This window comes from Salmo salar, chromosome 03 (genome assembly GCF_965601325.2).
Source record: "Salmo salar chromosome 03, fSalSal1, whole genome shotgun sequence".
NCBI lineage: Eukaryota > Metazoa > Chordata > Actinopteri > Salmoniformes > Salmonidae > Salmo > Salmo salar.
The window spans coordinates 54,162,213-54,183,074 of record NC_138293.1 but is presented as its reverse complement, the minus strand read 5'-3'; the positions used below and the strand labels follow the sequence as shown (position 1 = coordinate 54,183,074).

The window sequence follows — 20,862 nt, the reverse complement described above, 5'->3', positions numbered from 1 at the left end:
ACATTTTAATATGGTTTGAAACAAAAATAAAAAGTATTGTCATGCAGTTAGACATCTGTACTTACAGGAATTAAAATGAATATATGCAAATTGGCCCATAAATCTACCTATACAAGAACATAGGCCTAGGACTATACATTCTTTAAGCAGGGTTCATACAGACATTGTCAGGTCAAATTCAAGGACTTTAAGGGACTTTTTCAAGCACTTAATTTTAATTTTCAAGGACCTCAATGTTATACAATTGCATAATTTATATAATTGTACATATAGGGCCTAATATAGAACCTCACCTCCCCCCAAAAAGCATGAAAAAAGTATAAAAAAGAAATAAAACAGGTTCCTATTTTAATGGAAGAATTTGTATGGAAAGTCAAGTTGAAGCCACCGTGTGGCTCAGTTGGTAGAGCATGGTGTTTGCAACGCCAGGGTTGTGGGTTCGATTCCCACGGGGGACCAGTACAGAGAAAAAAATTATAAAATGTATGCATTCACTACTGTAAGTCGCTCTGGATAAGAGCGTCTGCTAAATGACTAAAATGTAAATGTATGTCATCCACATAACCACATGTGGTTTTACCGCAACAGAGGAGCACAACATCCTTCAATTGCACCAGCGGGAAACAAATGAAAGTGGCCATATCGCTCACAAAAAATGAAATCACGGATAACTATAAGGAGAACTTCTAAATTGGCAACAATAATTAATGACTTTTCAAGTACCGAATTGAGGAAATGTCTGATTTTAAAGGTAGGCCTATTCCAGTGCTTGCATTTCTGAGCTCCAAATTCAAGTAGGCTACTTCAAGCCCCTTGTATTGTTCAAAATTGCAGGTGTAACATGGAAAACAAAATGTATTTGACATGTTCTTCCATTACCAGATCATATTGTGAATAAACCCACTAGGCTATGTAATTTGTCATTATATCCAGAATAATTCATAGGAAAAGCGTTGGGTGTTGCACAATAGTTTATCCGATATTCACCCCCAGCAGACGTGTCCAATCCAAGGCACAAAAACAGGACAAAAAATGAATTACCTTGGTGCTTTTTCTGTTAAATCTAACGAGACCCTGCTGTAAATCAACAACAGATGGACACCAAATGCACATCCAACATGTATTATGCATCATTTTTTGAAGAACCACAATGACAGTATCGACTTAGGTTTTAAGTATCAATCAGTGGAGGCTTCTCGGAGGAGGAAGGAGAGGACCATCCTCCTCAGTGTATTTAATAAAAATAAAATTGTTTATTAAAAAAAGTTATAAAACTATACTAAATATATTCACGTCACCAAATAAAACACACCGTTTTGCTATGAAGGTCTACAGTAGCCTCAACAGCACTCTGTATCAAATCAAAAATCAAATGTTATTTGTCACACGAGTGCATTTGACCGGAAGTTTTTTTTTGGGGGGGGGGGAATTACTTTCAAAACAAGACAAATTGCCATGTAGGCTATGCCGCCTTGAAAGACACGTGAAACTAACCTAATATAAAAACCCTGTCCAAAATCAACTAATTTCAGTTCAAGGGTAGCCTACATTTTCAGATGAAGAGATGCAAAGCACCAGACTTATTCTCATTAGCCATTTAGTTTAAACAGTTGAATGAGCAGTCATACAAATTGCTATTCTTTTGCATTTTCTGTTCTTTGTCAAGGGCTCTTCAAATTGTACATTTCTTGACAGTAATCCCTTAATTCTTTGGCAGAAATTTTCTAAGCTAGAGCATTCCTAAAGAGAGGACTGTAACTTGACACAAATCTGTTACTGCCACCTATTGGCTTGTTTGAAGATTGCAGCCCATGACACCTTCCATGAAGACAAATTCATAATTAAAAGACATCCTCCAGTGATGTTGGAAAATTAATATCCCAAGTATAAAGACAGTAAAGTACACACACCAAAATATAAAAATAGGTTAAGCAAAATAGTGTTTTATACAACTGCAAACTTCAAGGAATAGGGCATTCAAAGAGTTGGTTGGATGGGAAGTTGTGATGTCAGCCTCCCCCCTGCTATGTCATGACTTACCTGGACCACCTATTGAGATGTGCCTTTTGTTAAGTAAATTGGGTTAAATGGATGTGAAAAGGAGACTGGAGTACCACTTTAAACCAAGACTTTTAATATATTTCATTGAAAGCATTTATTTTCAATACACTTTTTAAAAATAAAGCAATTTTCAGAACCTCTTTGGTTTATAAAAACATTAAGTGACAAGCATCGTCAATTAAGACTTAAAAACAAAACCACATTGATACTGAAAAGAGATGCAGCCTGCCAAAACCCCCATTACTCCCCACTTGCGTGGGGAAGGTCGTTCAGAAGCTGCTTGCACAAGTGGTCTACATCACCTTCAGTGGAGATCTACCCATGACTGAGGTGAACAACCAATATGGGGGCCACTCCCACCGACAGTACCATCAGCTCTATGAAGGAGAGGACTGAAATCTCCCTTCACTGAAGCTACAGTCAAACTCATTGGCAGCATGTGACTCCTCCTCATATTCAACCCCCTCTACATTGGAGTTCACCGTCTGCCTGCCCATCTTGTTTTGTCGCCAAGGCGGCCGTGGTCGGTTGCCAGGGTTAGCCGTCCGATTTGTCCTGAACTGAAAGACAAATGCACTTTGGTTACGTTCTGCCTACTTGACCGTTTTCTACATGAGGGTGGTAGGAATAGAGTACTGAGATAGGATCAAAACAATGCCTTAAAATAGTATTTAGTAGGCCAATAAGCCAAAAAAAAGAGAAGAATTCACTGTAGATCAAATGTTGAATATTCACTTTCTCAAACTTTATATTTAGTCCCACGCCTGAGCCCCAGATGTGGGAGTTCATGTTTAAAATTGTGAAGTGTACAAAGATTGTGTGGGGGGGGCTTACCTCCATTTACTCACTCCTTGGCCTTCTTTTCAGTGTTCTGAAGTTTCTCTACGAGCTTGCGCTCGTGGCCTCCGGGGTTGGGGCGGTTGGTATTGTCGCTGGCTTCCTTCTTTGACCTCCCCTTGCGGCTAGCGCCACCTGGAAACAGTGCGAGTTCACAGTTCAGATTGTGAGACTTTGAAAACAATATAAAACACACCCACTTGCCCCCAATGCAACGTCATAGCAGTCAACATGGGCCACTTACGACACGTTGAGGAGTTAGACATTTATTTTTCCATTCTTTGCGCTGACCATTATTTGGTGGTCATAACTTGATAATTCATAGCACAAACAAGCCTAAGAATTACTGATACTTACATGTGTATTTTTCTGAAAGGTTATAGTATTCATATTCGTCGTAGTGTTGTTCTTCAAAGTAGGTTGGCTCAACATTCTTCACGTCTACGAAGCTTGACATAGTGACTCTTCTATTGAACAGATAAAAAGTAACTGAAAACTAACTTTTCGCTGGACAACAACAAAAACAACGTTAGAAAGCAGTTATTTTCCACGGGTGTTTCTTTTTCTTTCAACTCTCGAAATTAGTGGTTTATGCGCTTGCCCATGTGCTTTATAAAGTATCGTCGCTCCTCCCTTTCTCCATGTCTCCCAGTTAAGTTGAGTCCTCCTCCCAGTTTTGTTATGAGTCATTGGCCCTTGCCTGAGTCAGTGAACGTTGCATGAGTTTTTGGTAAATGTTTGACGCCAACTTCCAATAAAATATGTCTCTGTAGTTTAAGGTCACCCATGTTTGTTTATTTTAATCAGGTGCCCTTTATTGATTCAATTTGCTCTACATCTCGTGGTACATGTTGTCTTTCTCTCTCTTTATTAGTAGTCTGTTTGTATTTGTGTAATCTATTCCATTGCACAATTATGCTTCATGCTTTCTTTCTATTGGTCATCTTCCAATAGTAATTTATTTTACATGGGCAATTAAACTAATTTCTTAATTCTAAATGCACCTAGTTTCCTTCACCGACATGGTTTCTCTGCCCTATTAACTCCTCCCTCCTCGGAGACAAAGATTAGATTAACAATGTTTTTCCTTCAGTCTTATCAACACCTGTGGTTCAAAGCTCACACTTCTCACGTTTTCTAACAGCCCCCCTTTTCTTTGTATGACCTCCCTTTGTCTGTCAGGGCCAATCCAAAGGGTGCTTGAAGGTGAGGTGTATGAATGTGAGCAGGGTGAACCAACTTTTGGTGACAATGGTAAGTTGTAAGACAGATTCTGATTGTTCAGTAGGCATTGAAACCATTTTGATCGCAGTTCTATAGCACCCATGAAATCTCATTGTGTGTGTGTTCTCACGTGTGCATGTTAATAGAGAGGAAATTAAATGTATGTTGTACTGTAGGCCTACATAAAGGAATATATATATATGTCCTAGATAGAATGATTCAGACTGTAGTCATGACAAATAAACACATGACTGTCTGTATCTGTGAAAACGATGAGGAAAGGCCCTTCCCTCACATAAATATACTCATGTTCCGACGCTGTCGAATAAATTACAGGCCTTGAACCAGGAGCTATGAGTAAAACTTCTCAAAGTAGCCTCTTCTCCTAAAGCCTGGCTTGAATATTCCACAAACCAGTCCTTTTGGATATGACCTCATTGTTTTTGAGCAAGGAAGGTTTGACGCAGGCGTACTGAAGCAGGGAGAGAGTTCTTGGCATGTTTTACTTCCCTCGCTGCCTCCATAAACAGTCATAAACAGTACTGTACTGGCCATAAACTGGAGTCAGAGCTGAGAGGGGTGGGGTGACATGTTTAGGCTTCACTCTCTCCCAGTCTCTCTTATCTCTCTTTCACTCCCACTATTCATATTTCTTACATTTGTGCTTGTTTCCTTTCAACGGCTATCTCTCAGTTGTCTAACAACATTCCTGTTTTTTATTTCACTGTTTTCTCCTTCTCCCCTTACTCTTTCTGTGACTCCTCCTTCACACTTTCTTGGCATTTCTCAGTCATGTGGGCGCTCTGTTCAATAACTATTTGCTGAAATACGAGCTTACCCATATGAGCTGTGACTAAGCCTACTCTCAACAAACACACTGAACACACAAATACTCACACACACACACACAATTATAAACAGCACGGAGCGTCCCAGACAGTTTTTACACATGGCAGATAAGCCAACACTTATCTGTGTCTGTCTATGGTCCATTTTACGACCTCATTTTCTCCATGACAGTGTTGAATATTAACTTTTCAGTATCTCCACCTCACCACCCTTTGCCCCCCCTCCACACACACCCAACTAGTAATATCAAATAGATACAATATATTGCTTTACATTAGGGCACTGTCTACCTAGCTTTACATTCATATTAGTTGTCTATTGAGTTTTGTTCTTAGTGATTGTTTTGCTGTTTATGTAGCTGTTTTCTTCACCATAGTGTTTATAGCTGGTGTTTGTTTCCAGATGCCAAACCTCCCTCCACTCCCTCGCAGAATTCTGCTGACGGAACATTTTACACAAGCTTCAGAAAAAGAACAGAACATTACAGTCCGATTTAATGTGTTTACAAGAGAACGCCTCAAAAGAACTGTCTGTATGTTTCAATATGTAAACATTGAGGAGAGATGTTTGGAAGAAGGAATGTAAGTGGTGGAGTAAATTACATGTGTTGCTAAACGAATTCAAACAATTATATTTACGTGTGATTTTATATTATATATATATATATATATATATAATTTTTTTTTTTTTACATTAGAACACCCATATGGTAGAGAGAGGCCTTATTTGTATACAGTCTATGGCCGATATGCCATATTGAAAGACGCGTAAGACAAACGTTTGGGGTAGTACGGTTTGTCCTCGCTGCCAGTCCGTAGTAGGCCTTGAAACGAATGAAAGCTAACAAGCTACCAAAGGTAAAGGTAGGGAATGTATAGTTCTAAACATGTTGTATAACAATTTACCAAAATGTAACTTTACTCCACAAAATAAACTGCGTTTGGTGGTTGATAAAAAGGAAAGATCACGTTTAAGTCATCATAGAAGCTAGCTTGCTAGATTTTTACAATTTAGCTGGCTAGCTTCCTGCAATATGTTTGTTCTGACCACGTTAGCTAACTTTTGCAGACAACTTGCCAGTACAAAGTAAATATGACGTTCGTTGCGAACAATACAACTACCTAGTAATGTAACCTTACTGTTAGCTAGCTAGCTATGTTAGCCAGAAGATTCCAACCCTACCGTTACGCTTGTTTACATTGAGCTGCACTGGGGTCAGAACGCAATCACGGTTAGATTAAATGCCTATTGCAGTCAAAGACGTGATTTCCTGAGTTGTGTATATATATATAATATATTCCCACACTATGTTGTTGGAATAATATTGGGAAAATTATAATGCCTGTAAGAGCTCTTTCAAAAGACCTGAAATTTCAGCCTGTTTTGGTGGGATGGAGTTTTTGCCTGCCTGGTGACATCACCAGGTGGTAAATTAGTTAATAGACCAATGGGCGGTATTAGATTATGCTGAGCTGCAGGGCACGGGTCTATGGCCCGTGACATGAATGGGGAAAGCGGTGAGGGAGGAGCACCCTTCTAAAATTGAGTACTGATCTATGCCGGTCATGTTGTCAACAAGGCAGCATGGTACATCATCCAGTAACATACAACATCTCTTTTCCATAAAATTTATGTTTGAATTTTCAAACTGGTTTTTATTGGAAAGGCAGATAATGTTTTTTATCAAAAGTAATCACTTTTGAATGTGAAAACACAGAATCCTACTCATTACTCCACGTGCTTAAAATACGTCACTTTTGTTTTGAGCCAACTTCGCCGTGGGCTTTGAATGGGACACATGGCCCAGACAGCTCAGTTCAAAAACAAATGCAATCAACATTCAGCCGTTGAATAACACACCTATCCGGGCACCCAGGCCAGATAAGTCGAATCCCCTCAGTAAGCGAGTGAGTTCCAAACCTCCCTGCCAATAACAGCTAGTTTTCTGTTTTCCCCGCCCCACATAGACCACTCTCAGACAGTCCTAACAAAAGCCCGGTTCCAAAACAAATCCAATCAACTTTCCCCTGTTGCAAAACACGCCTATCCGGGCGCCCAGGCCAGATTAATTTAATCCCCTCAGTAAGCGAGTGAGTTCCAAACCTCTCTGCCAATAACAGATAGTTTTCCGTTTTCCCCGCCCCACATAGACCACTCCCAGACAGTCCTAACAATTCTTGCTTGAGAAATTGGTATTTGCTAAGAAGCTATTTTTGTTTCTTGTTGACCATTTTAATTGAAAACAGTCACAATAAGGTACTTAATTGTTACCCAAAAGTTATTTGATATTTAGAGAAAAACGGCAGCATTGGACCAAACTGATACATCGAGAAGATTGAAATACTGCTAGCTTTCTGGGAAAACTGCCCTTTTTTTCCTCATGCTAGCTAGCAGTAGCCACCGCCACCATTTTGGAATGGCAGTGTCAGCCAATCAGCTCCTTTGTTGTCTAACGCATGTCATTCCACAATGGCTACTGCTGGATAGCATGAGGACGAAAAGGGCAGCTTTCCGGAATTAAAAGTAGTCATTCAATCTTCCCGGTGTAACAGTTGGAATAATGGGGCAATTCGGAGTACAACACAATTTCTCATCTCCAGAGTATTAATCTAACCATGATGATGTTCCGACCCAAGTGCAACTCAGTGTAAACAAGCGTAACGGTAGGGTTGGAATCTGCTAGCTAGCTATCATGTCTGCAAGGCATGTCTATCATGTTGCTGCTTAAACTCAAGTGAAACTAATTTGATGAATGCATTTTGGACATCTCGTTACCACAGGCAAAATCATGTCAGCAGACACCAAAATCGCAGAGCTTTTAACAGAGCTCCATCAACTCATCAAGCAGACGCAGGTAAGTCTCAACCAATGATTGCTACGCCCAAGTGATGTTGTCATCAGAAGCACTGACCAGTGACTCAGGGACCACAGTGGAGGACGGTTATTTGATAAATAAATAGCTACCTAGCTAGTAATATTCAAATGTGACTCCTATGGCTCATATTTTTACATCATGCCATCATAGGGATTGAAGTCACATTTGGGAGTAATGTAATACCTAGCAAAATTGCCCTGAAAACTCTTTAGTCATATCCCAGTTTACCTTTTTGCTAATGGTCTTGCCTACACCTAGCGAACAGTTTTTAAATTATATGAGAAAAAAAATATTACATTTTATTTGGAACGGCAAGCCAGACAAAATTAAACGGGCCTATTTATATAATGAATATGAATGTGGGGGGCAGATATTATTAAATGTTAAAGCATTAGACCTCTCAATAAAGGCTCCAGTCATACAAAAGTTATACTTAAATCCAAACTGGTTCTCTAGCAAATTAGTAAGAATGTCTCACCCTATATTCAAGAAAGGCTATTTTGCCATTATTCAGATTACAACCTCTCACTTTGTTATTCGAAAAGGAAATCATCTCCCAAATATTGCTATTTTTAAAACAAGCCATAGAAAGTTGGTTGCAATTTCAATTTAATCCACCAGAAAAGACAAAACAAGTAATACTACAAATATTGTTGTTAAAATAAATACGACTGGTGGAGTTATGTCATACATGCAGCTAACTAAAACACAGCAAAAATGGAAGAGGAAAGTGGAAGGGGGAAAAAGTCAGGAACTTTTCTGTTGGACCTGCATTAAAGACCATAATTGGTTAAAGAAAATTGTGATAAATAAAAAAGTATATCAGTTTCATTTAAGGACCAAAAATGTACAGCTGTGCCATATAGATTGCAAAAGAGATTTTTGATATACCGATTCCACGGCACGTGGTTTATGAACTGATACGCAAAACAACGCCGGATTCAAACCTCTTCTGCGAAGAGGCAGAATCATTAGATCATTTGTTTTGGTACTGTCCATATGTAGCTTGTTTTGGGACTAATAACAACAAGATAACTAATGTAAAACATACTGTAAAACGTATATAGGTTAAGAACTTTTTTGAAAGAACACAGTTTGAAAGATATGGCAAATAGAAATCAAACCGGATGGACATCAGAAATATATGGGAGAGGTTGAGGGTAGAGGAATGACAATTTAAAAATAAAATTTATAAAATAGACTGTGTCCATGAAATGTATACAGTATGTATAAGCTGGAAAGACAGGCCTAAGGCACCAACATTGCACCAACATGGTTTAAATTAATCTAGGATTAACCCACCCATATGTGTTGTTGTTCACTCGTTTGCTCCAATTGGGGGAGGGGTGGCAGGGTTGGAGGGTAATAAAGGAAATATTTATTTTTTTAAGATGTGTGTATACACACACACATCTTTAAAAAATATATACTGCTCAAAAAAATAAAGGGAACACTTAAACAACACATCTTAGATCTGAATGAAATAAATAATCTTATTAAATACTTTTTTCTTTACGTAGTTGAATGTGCTGACAACAAAATCACACAAATAATCAATGGAAATCCAATTTATCAACCCATGGAGGTCTGGATTTGGAGTCACACTCAAAATTAAAGTGGAAAACCACACTACAGGCTGATCCAACTTTGATGTAATGTCCTTAAAACAAGTCAAAATGAGGCTCAGTAGTGTGTGTGGCCTCCACGTGCCTGTATGACCTCCCTACAACGCCTGGGCATGCTCCTGATGAGGTGGCGGATGGTCTCCTGAGGGATCTCCTCCCAGACCTGGACTAAAGCATCCGCCAACTCCTGGACAGTCTGTGGTGCAACGTGGCGTTGGTGGATGGAGCGAGACATGATGTCCCAGATGTGCTCAATTGGATTCAGGTCTGGGGAACGGGCGGGCCAGTCCATAGCATCAATGCCTTCCTCTTGCAGGAACTGCTGACACACTCCAGCCACATGAGGTCTAGCATTGTCTTGCATTAGGAGGAACCCAGGGCCAACCGCACCAGCATATGGTCTCAAGGGGTCTGAGGATCTCATCTCGGTACCTAATGGCAGTCAGGCTACCTCTGGCGAGCACATGGAGGGCTGTGCGGCCCCCCAAAGAAATGCCACCCCACACCATGACTGACCCACTGCCAAACCGGTCATGCTGGAGGATGTTGCAGGCAGCAGAACGTTCTCCACGGCGTCTCCAGACTCTGTCACGTCTGTCACATGTGCTCAGTGTGAACCTGCTTTCATCTGTGAAGAGCACAGGGCGCCAGTGGCAAATTTGCCAATCTTGGTGTTCTCTGGCAAATGCCAAACGTCCTGCACGGTGTTGGGCTGTAAGCACAACCCCCACCTGTGGACGTCGGGCCCTCATACCACCCTCATGGAGTCTGTTTCTGACCGTTTGAGCAGACACATGCACATTTGTGGCCTGCTGGAGGTCATTTTGCAGGGCTCTGGCAGTGCTTCTCCTGCTCCTCCTTGCACAAAGGCGGAGGTAGCGGTCCTGCTGCTGGGTTGTTGCCCTCCTACGGCCTCCTCCACGTCTCCTGATGTACTGGCCTGTCTCCTGGTAGCGCCTCCATGCTCTGGACACTACGCTGACAGACACAGGAAACCTTCTTGCCACAGCTCGCATTGATGTGTCATCCTGGATGATCTGCACTACCTTAGCCACTTGTGTGGGTTGTAGACTCCGTCTCATGCTACCACTAGAGTGAAAGCACCGCCAGCATTCAAAAGTGACCAAAACATCAGCCAGGAAGCATAGGAACTGAGAAGTGGTCTGTGGTTACCACCTGCAGAACCACTCCTTTATTGGGGGTGTCTTGCTAATTGCCTATAATTTCCACCTGTTGTCTATTCCATTTGCACAACAGCTTGTGAAATTTATTGTCAATCAGTGTTGCTTCCTGGACAGTTTGATTTCACAGAAGTGTGATTGACTTGGAGTTACATTGTGTTGTTTAAGTATTCCCTTTATTTTTTGAGCAGTGTATATTAATTGCTACGCCCAAGTGATGTTGTCATCAGAAGCACTGACCAGTGACTCAGGGACCACAGTGGAGGACGGTTATTTGATAAATAAATAGCTACCTCGCTAGTAATATTCAAATGTCACTCCTATGGCTCATATGGTCCAATGCTACCGTTTTTCTCTAAATATCAAATAACTTCTGGGTAACAATTTACCTACCACCTTATATATGTGTGTGTGTGTGTGTGGTGTGTGTGTGTGTGTGTATATATGTGTGTACAGTTGAAGTCGGAAGTTTACATACAGTTAGGTTGGAGTCATTAAAACTTGTTTTTCAACTACTCCACAAATTTCTTGTTAACAAACTATAGTTTTGGCAAGTCGGTTAGGACATCTACTTTGTGCATGACACAAGTAAGTTTTCCAACAATTGTTTACAGACAGATTATTTCACTTATAATTCACTGTATCACAATTCCAGTGGGTCAGAGGTTTACATACACTAAGTTGACTGTGCCTTTAAACAGCTTGGAAAATTCCAGAAAATTATGTCATGGCTTTAGAAGCTTCTCATAGGCTAATTGACATCATTTGAGTCAATTGGAGGTGTACCTGTGGATGTATTTCAAGGCCTACCTTCAAACTCAGTGCCTCTTTGCTTGACATTATGGGACAAGCAAAAGAAATCAGCCAAGACCTCAGAAAAAAAATTGAAGACCTCCACAAGTCTGGTTCATCCTTGGAAACAATTTCCAAACGCCTGACGGTACCACGTTCATCTGTACAAACACTAGTACGCAAGTATAAACACCATGGGACCACATAGCTGTAGCTCGCTCAGGAAGGACACACGTTCTGTCTCCTAGAGATGAATGTACTTTGGTGCGAAAAGTGCAAATCAATTCCAGAACAACAGCAAAGGACCTTGTGAAGATGCTGGAGGAAACAGGTACAAAAGTATCTATATCCACAGTAAAATGAGTCCTATATCGACATAACCTGAAAGGCTGCTCAGCAAGGAAGAAGCCACTGCTTCAAAACCACCATAAAAAAGCCAGACTACGGTTTGCAACTGCACATGGGGACAAAGATCGTACTTTTTTGAGAAATGTCCTCTGGTCTGATGAAACAAAAATAGAACTGTTTGGCCATAATGACCATCGTTATGTTTGGAGGAAAAAGGGGGAGGCTTGCAAGCCGAAGAAACCATCCCAACCGTGAAGCACGGGGGTGGCAGCATCATGTTGTGGGGATGCTTTGCTGCAGGAGGGACTGGTGCACTTCACAAAATAGATGGCATCATGAGGCAGGACAATTATGTGGATATATTGAAGGAACTTCACAAGACATCAGTCAGGAAGTTAAAGCTTGGTCGCAAATGGGTCTTCCAAATGGATAATGACCCCAAGCATACTTCCAAAGTTGTGGCAAATGGCTTAAGGACAACAAAGTCAAGGTATTGGAGTGGCCATCACAAAGCCCTGACCTCAATCCTATAGAAAATTTGTGGGCAGAACTGAAAAAGCGTGTGCGAGCAAGGAGGCCTACAAACCTGACTCAGTTACACCAGCTCTGTCAGGAGGAATGGGCCAAATTCACCCAACGTATTGTGGGAAGCTTGTGGAAGGCTACCCAAAACTTTTGACCCAAGTTAAACATATTAAAGGCAATGCTACCAAATACTAATTGAGTGTATGTAAACTTCTGACCCACTGGGAATGTGATGAAAGAAATAAAAGCTGAAATAAATCATTCTCTCTACTATTATTCTGACATTTCACATTGTTAAAATAAAGTGGTGATCCTAACTGACCTAAAACTGAATTTTTACTATGATTAAATGTCAGGAATTGTGATAAACTGAGTTTAAATGTATTTGGCTAAGGTGTATGTAAACTTCCAACTTGAACTGTGTGTGTGTGTGTATATATTTATTTGCAAAGAAACATATGGGCGATTGGAAGTGATGCAGACAATTACATTGACAGAAGCTACAATCTATATGCAATATTAAAGCTGATCTACACCCTAAAATATTTTATTTATTTAAATAAATTAAAAAAATATACCTAGCAATGCAGAATAGGAATGATATGCAGAGATCAAATTAAATCTCATTGCCAAAACATAAGTCACTGTAATACATTGAGGTTTTGCGTGCACATGACATGTTATTCTTGCTGATTTACTGCGTCATGTTGCACCTATGAAACAACCACTTTGTAATATTAATCCCTTTCCTTCTCTTTTTCAGGAGGAGCGGTCGCGCAGTGAACACAACCTGCTCAACATCCAGAAAACACATGAGAGGATGCAGACTGAGAACAAGAGTGAGCCTCTACCTCGCCTCTCCACGTTCCCCTTTGTCCATCAACACTGCAACACTATTTTAGAACTCTTCATATTACAGTTACACACCGTTTCTATTCATGTGTCGTCTGGCTAACTCTTTACCCCACACACACACACACACACACGTTATGTTCTTCTAACCTCGTGGGGACCTAAAATGAATTTCCATTCAAAATCCTATTTTCCCTAACCCCTAAACCTAACCCGTACTTGTAACCCTAAACCTTACCACTAACCTCTTATCCTAACCCTAATTGTAACCCTAACCCTAAACCCGAAGATTAAAATAGCCTTTGTCCTCATGGGGATGTGGGGAAATGTCCCCACGAGGGAGAATGTTCTTTATTTTACTATCCTTGTGGGGACTTTTGAGGATTTTAGATCCCCACAAGGATAGACAAACACACACACACACACACACAGTGTAATAAGGTGTTATTCTTGTCCCCATCTCCCCCAGCCTCCCCTTATTACCGGACTAAGCTGAGGGGACTCTACACCACAGCCAGAGCAGACGCTGAGGCAGAGTGCAGGTCGGTAGCCTACACCTGAAAAAGAAAAGGCGAGCCGCCCACTCTAGGAGCTCAGATGCAATAATTTAATAACCAACGTTTCGACAGGCAAGCCGTCTTCATCAGGGTAGCCTACACTGACATCCCTATGCCCCTTGCACTATGCCCCTTGGAGTGTCTGCTGATCTGATATGATAGGTTTGGTGTAAGCCATTTAATGTAATGTTTCCTTTCACCTATGCAACTGTGGTAGTTCAGTGATTAGATGTGTTTTTGTCTTGCGTTCAGAAATCATCGCCACCATGTGGAGTAAGTAAGTACAGCTCCATTCCAAAGTAATAACTCGGGCACCACTCTCTCCCCCACAGTATTCTTCGTCATGCCCTCGACAAAATTGCAGAGATCAAATCCTTATTGGAGGAGAGGCGAATAGGTAAGGAGAGTATGGCTGTGACTGAATTCTCATAACAGCTTACATCCTATTTAGGAAGGAGAGGAGACGAGGTGAAGGAGCCACTGTATACTATTGAGATACAGCCCATGCCTCACTATCTCCTCTCTCTCCTCTCCCCCAGCGGCTAAGATGGCAGGGGTGAACAGCGACAATGACCCCCCCAGGAAGACCATGCGGAGGGGGGTGCTGATGACACTGCTCCAACAGTCAGCCATGACGCTCCCGCTGTGGATCGGCAAGCCAGGAGACAGGTAGGGTCTGATGATTCAGTCTCTCTCCTGAGCCCTGTTCAGTACTGCACAACATAGCAAAATGTTTTACAACGGTAAATGAAAATCTGTGTTCTTATTGTGCACAGTTAAAGTTCAGTACCTCCCCCACTTTTCTTCCACCTGCCTTTTTCTGTCCTCCATTACTATATTAAACCCTCCACCCTTCCCTGTATCCCCCTCTCCTCTTCCTCTCCAGTCCTCCTCCCCTGTGTGGGGCGATGCCAGCCAGCAGTGACTACGTGGCCAAGCAGGGGGACAAGGTGGCAGCGCGGGTCAAGGCCGTGGACGGAGACGAACAGTGGATCCTGGCCGAGGTGGTCAGCTACAGCCACTCCACCAACAAGTAACTATCAGCAAATCAGCTCCAGCCACTGTTAGCCAATCAAGTACAGCCATATCCCACTGTTACCAATCAACTACAGCCTTTAACACTTTTAGCCAATCAGCTACAACACAGACTGTTTTGAGTTGTATTCTTCTGCTCTGTCCTTCAGGTACGAAGTGGATGACATTGATGAGGAAGGAAAAGAGTAAGTCATTGTCTTCATTTTCTTTATTTCTCTTCCTACTATTTTGTCTTGTACATTATATTTTATGCCCTGAAAATCTTACCTCGGATGTAATGACAATTATCTACTCTACTTCTCTCCCCCCCCCAATCTCCCATCCTCCTCCTCCAGGAGACACACCCTGAGCAGGCGGCGTATCATCCCCCTGCCCCAGTGGAAGGCCAACCCAGAGACGGACCCGGAGGCCCTGTTCAGTAAAGACCAGCTGGTGCTGGCACTCTACCCCCAGACCACCTGCTTCTACAGAGCCCTTATCCACACACACCCACACCGGGTGAGACAAGGAAAGGGAGAGGAGGGGAGGGGGGGGACTTATTGATGTCATTGGAATACATTTTATTTGATGACGAAGCTACGCGAAGCTGGTTCAGTTGGAGATAATGTTACTGTACACCAAACCCTGCATCCAGGCTGGCCCCTCGCTTGGCAGCTTCCTCTCCATCAAAATGGTCAACTGACCCCAAATCAGTGAACCCTGTTCTCTCCACTAACCACCATGCTCTCTCTGCCCTCTCAGCCCCAGGACGACTACTCAGTGCTGTTTGAGGACACGTCGTACGCAGACGGCTACTCCCCGCCCCTCAACGTAGCTCAGAGATACGTGGTGGCCTGCAAAGAGAACAAAAAGAAGTAAAGAAGAGAAGAGGGAGTCAGTCGAAATCAAGGGGACTGAAGATGCTGTGTAGACAAGTGTTCCAAGACAAGTGTTTCCAACCACTCCTCTTCCCAGAATAACAATGGGTTCCATACCCTAGCCACACGTATGGACACACTGAGGGCAGGTTTGGGCAGCTATCTGTGAGGCTCAGTCAATCTAGGGAGTTGTATTGATATCCAACGGTGTGTTATAATGGCTCATCTGTTTGATCATCGTGAGACGTGCAGGATGTTCTGTGCTCTGTTCTGTCTGTATTGGCCTGGTGGTGACATGACTGTGCTTCTTGTGGAACGGGCTATGCTGCATGTGTGATGTGAAAAAAAAAAAAAAAAACTTTTTAAAAATGTGTATGTTGACTATGGACACTGAGTAAGAATAAATGTTTTTTTATATACAGTACCAGTCAAAAGTTTGGACACAGCTACTCATTCAAGGGTCTTTCTTTATTTGTACTATTTTCTACATTGTAGAATAATGAAATAACACATGGAATGTATGTAACCAAAAAAGTGTTAAACAGATGAAAATATATTACATATTTGAGATTCTTCAAAGTAGCCACCCTTTGCCTTGATGACAGCTTTGCACACTCTTGGCATTCTCTCAACCAGCTTCATGAGTCACCTGTAATGCATTTCAATTAACAGGTGTGCCTTGGTAAAAGTTAATTTGTGAAATGTCTCCTTAATGCGTTTCAGCCAATCAAGGTAGTGGTATACTGAAGTGGTATACTGAAGATAGCCCTATTTGGTAAAAGACCAAGTCCATATTTTGGCAAGAACAGCTCAAATAAGCAAAGAAACGACAGTCCATCATTACTTTAAGACATGAAGGTCAGTCAATCCAGAAAATGTCAAGAACTTTGAAAGTGCAGTCGCAAAAAGTGCAGTCGCAAAAACCATCAAGCACTATAATGAAACTGCCTCTCATGAGGACCGCCACAGAAAAGGAAGACCCAGAGTTACCTCTGCTGCAGAGGATAAGTTCATTAGAGTTACCAGCCTCAGAAATTGCAGCCCAAATAAATGCTTCACAGAGCTCAAGTAACAGACATCTCAACATCAACTGTTCAGAGGAGACTGCATGAATCAGGCCTTCATGGTCAAATTTCTGAAAAGAAACCACTAAAAAAAGGATACCAATAAAAAGAAGAGACTTCCTTGGGCCAAGAAACATGAGCAATGGACATATGGTCTGATGAGTCCAAATTGTAGATTTTTGGTTCCAACCGCCGTGTTTTTGTGAGATGCAGAGTAGGCGAACGGATGATCTCTGCATGTGTGGTTCCCACCGTGAAGCATGGAGGTGTGGTGCTGTGGGGATGCTTTGCTGGTAAAACTGTCTGATTGATTTAGAATTCAAGGCACACTTAACCAGCATGGCTACCACAGCATTCTGCAGCGATACGCCATCCCATCTGGTTTGCGCTTAGTGGGACTATCCTTTGTTTTTCAACAGGACAATGACCCAGCACACCTCCAGGCTATGTAAGGGCTATTTGACCAAGAAGGAGAGTGATGGAGTGCTGCAATCAGATGATCTGGCCTCCACAATCACCCGACCTCAACCCAATTGAAATGGTTTGGGATGAGTTGGACCTCAGAGTGAAGGAAAAGCAGCCAACAAGTGCTCAGCATATGTGGGAACTCCTTCAAGACTGCTGGAAAAGCATTCCAGGTGAAGCTGGTTGAGAGAATGCTAAGAGTGTGCAAAGCTGTTATCAAGGCAAAGGTGTCCAAACTTTTGACTGGTACTGTACACATACATAAACTCAGCAAAAAAAGAATTGTCCTCACTGTCAACTGCATACATTTTTAGCAAACTTAACATGTGTAAATATTTGTATGAACATAATGTGTCCCTGAACAAAGGGGGGGTCAAAATCAAAAGTAACAGTCAGTATCTGGTGTGGCCACCAGCTGCATTAAGTACTGCAGTGCATCTCCTCCTCATGGACTGCACCAGATTTGCCAGTTCTTGCTGTGAGATGTTACCCCACTCTTCCACTAAGGCACCTGCAAGTTCCCGGACATTTCTGGGGGGAATGGCCCTAACACTCACCCTCTGATCAAACAGGTCCCAGACGTGCTCAATGGGATTGAGATCCGGGCTCTTCGCTGGCCATGGCAGAACACTGACATTCCTGTCTTGCAGGAAATCACGCACAGAATGAGCAGTATGGCTGGTGGCATTGTCATGCTGGAGGGTCATGTCAGGATGAGCCTGCAGGAAGGGTACTACATGAGGGAGGAGGATGTCTTCCCTGTAACGCACAGCGTTGAGATTGCCTGCAATGACAACAAGCTCAGTCCGATGATGCTGTGACACACCGCCCCAGACCATGACGGACCCTCCACCTCCAAATCGGTCCCGCTCCAGAGTACTGGCCTCGGTGTAATGCTCATTCCTTCGACGATAAACCGAATCCGACCATCGCCCCTGGTGAGACAAAACCACGACTCGTTTTGTCAGTCCTGTCTGGCAAAAAGATCACTTTTTGCCAGTCCTGTCTGGTCCAGCGACGGTGGGTTTGTGCCCATAGGTGATGTTGTTGACAGTGATGTCTGGTGAGGACCTGCCTTACAACAGGCCTACAAGCCCTCAGTCCAGCCTCTCTCAGCCCATTGCGGACAGTCTGAGCACTGATGGAGGGATTGTGCATTCCTGGTGTAACTCGGGCAGTTGTTGTTGCCATCCTGTACCTGTCCCGCAAGTGTGATGTTCGGATGTACTGATCCTGTGCAGGTGTTCTTACACATGGTCTGCCACTACGAGGACAATCAGCTGTCCGTCCGGTCTCCCTGTAGCTCTGTCTTAGGCGTCTCACAGTACAGACATTGCAATTTATTGCCCTGGCCACATCTGCAGTCCTCATGCCTTCTTGCAGCATGCTTAAGGCACGTTCACGCAGATGAGCAGGGACCCTGGGCATCTTTCTTTTGGTGTTTTCCAGAGTCAGTAGAAAGGCCTCTTTAGTGTCCTAAGTTTTCATAACTGTGACCTTAATTGCCTACCGTCTGTAAGCTGTTAGTGTCTTAACGACTGTTCCACAGGTGCATGTTCATTAATTGTTTATGGTTCATTGAACAAGCATGGGAAACAGTGTTTAAACCCTTTACAATGAAGATCTGTGAAGCTATTTTTACGAATTATCTTTGAAAGACAGGGTCCTGAAAAAGGGATGTTTATTTTTTTGCTGAGTTTACATACAGTTGAAGTCGGAAGTTTACATACACCTTAGCCAAATACATTTAAACTCAGTATTTCACAATTCCTGACATTTAATCCTAATAAAATTCCCTGTCTTCGGTCAGTTAGGATCACCACTTTATTTTAAGAATGTGAAATGTCAGAATAATAGTAGAGATAATGATTTATTTCAGCTTTTACTTCTTTCATCACATTCCCAGTGGGTCAGAAGTTTACATACAATCCATTAGTATTTGGTAGCATTGCCTTTTGCCTTTTAATTGTTCAACTTGGGTCAAACATTTTGGGTAGCCTTCCACAAGCTTCCCATATTAAGTTGGGTGAATTTTGGCCCATTCCTCCTGACAGAGCTGGTGTAGTCAGGTTTGTAGGCGTCCTTGCTCGCACACGCTTTTTCAGTTCTGCCCTCAAATTTTCTATGGGATTGAGGTCAGGGCTTTGTGATGGCCACTCCAATACCTTGACTTTGTTGTCCTTAAGCCATTTTGTCACAACTTTGGAAGTATGCTTGGTGTCATTGACCATTTGGAAGACCCATTTGCAACCAAGCTTTAACTTCCTGACTGATGTCTTGAGATGTTGCTTCAATATATCCACATCATTTTCTTGCCTCAGGATTTAATCTATTTTGTGAAGTGCACCAGTCCCTCCTGCAGCAAAGCATCCCCACAACATGATGCTGCCACCCCCGTGCTTCACGGTTGGGATAATGTTCTTCAGCTTGCAAGCCTCCCCCTTTTTTCTACAAACATAACGATGGTCATTATGGCAAAATAGTTTCTGTTTGGCCACATTTCTCCAAAAAGTACGATCTTTGTCCCCATGTGCAGTTGCAAACCGTAGTCTGGCTTTTTTATGGCGGTTTTGGACCAGTGGCTTCTTCCTTGCTGAGGGGCCTTTCAAGTTATGTCAATATAAGACTCGTTTTACTGTGGATATAGATACTTTTGTACCTGTTTCCTCCAGCATCTTCACAAGGTCCTTTGCTGTTGTTCTGGGATTGATTTGCAGTTTTGGCACCAAAGTACGTTAATCTCTAAGAGACAGAACGCGTCTCCTTCCTGAGCAGTATGACAGCTGCGTGGTCCCATGGTGTTTATAATTGCGTACTATTGTTTGTACAGATGAACGTGGTACCTTCAGGCATTTGGAAATTGCTCCCAAGGATGAACCAGACTTGTGGAGGTATTCCATTTTTTTTTTAGGTCTTGGCTGATTTCTTTAGATTTTTCCATGATGTCAAGCAAAAAGGCACTGAGTTTGAAGGTAGGCCTTGAAATACATCCACAGGTACACCTCCAATTGGCTCAAATGATGTCAATTAGCCTATCAGAAGATTCTAAAGCCATGACATAATTTTCTGGAATTTTCCAAGCTGTTTAAAGGCACAGTCAACTTAGTGTATGTAAACTTCTGACCCACTGGAATTGTGATACAGTGAATTATAAGTGAAATAATCTGTCTGTAAACAATTGTTGGAAAAATTACTTGTGTCATTCACAGAGTAGATGTCCTAACCGACTTGCCAAAACTATAGTTTGTTAACAAGAATTTTATGGAGTGGTTGAAAAATGAGTTTTAATGACTCCAACCTAAGTGTATGTAAATGTCCGACTTCAACTGTATATAAATATACACACACACACACTACCGTTCAAAAGTTTGGGGTCACTTAGACATTTTCCGGAGTTGCCTCTTCACTGTTGACGTTGAGACTGGTGTTTTGCGGTTACTATTTAATGAAGCTGCCAGTTGAGGACTTGTGAGGTATCTGTTTCTCAAACTAGACACTCTAATATACTTGTCCTCTTGCTCAGTTGTGCACCAGGGCCTCCTTCTCCTCTCTCTATTCTGGTTAGAGCCAGTTTGCGTAGTTCTGTGAAGGGAGTAGTCACAGCGTTGTACGAGATCTTCAGTTTCTTGGCAATTTCTCACATGGAATAGCCTTCATTTCTCAGAACAAGAATAGACTGATGAGTTTCAGAAGAAATGTATTTGTTTCTGGCCAT

At 42.2% G+C, this 20,862-nt stretch overlaps 2 protein-coding genes across 5 annotated transcripts; one reads left to right on the top strand and one right to left on the bottom strand.

Moving 5' to 3' along the window:
- Positions 1 to 2,111: 2,111 nt before the first annotated feature.
- Positions 2,112 to 3,493, bottom strand: nupr1b (nuclear protein 1b). The gene is made up of 3 exons (XM_014192337.3): positions 3,256 to 3,493; positions 2,896 to 3,033; positions 2,112 to 2,621 (listed from the first exon to the last, which is right to left on the bottom strand). Exons 1-2 carry the CDS (start codon positions 3,353 to 3,355, stop codon positions 2,906 to 2,908), a joined length of 228 nt encoding a protein of 75 aa, XP_014047812.1. The 5' UTR covers positions 3,356 to 3,493; the 3' UTR covers positions 2,112 to 2,621; positions 2,896 to 2,905.
- Positions 3,494 to 4,084: 591 nt separating this feature from the next.
- sgf29 (SAGA complex associated factor 29) lies at positions 4,085 to 16,042 on the top strand. Of its 4 annotated transcripts, none has more exons than XM_014192171.3 (10): positions 4,085 to 4,152; positions 7,752 to 7,825; positions 13,081 to 13,156; positions 13,639 to 13,711; positions 14,059 to 14,123; positions 14,266 to 14,395; positions 14,613 to 14,759; positions 14,911 to 14,946; positions 15,097 to 15,259; positions 15,503 to 16,042. In XM_014192171.3, exons 2-10 carry the CDS (start codon positions 7,760 to 7,762, stop codon positions 15,617 to 15,619), a joined length of 873 nt encoding a protein of 290 aa, XP_014047646.2. In that variant the 5' UTR covers positions 4,085 to 4,152; positions 7,752 to 7,759; the 3' UTR covers positions 15,620 to 16,042.
- Positions 16,043 to 20,862: the final 4,820 nt, after the last annotated feature.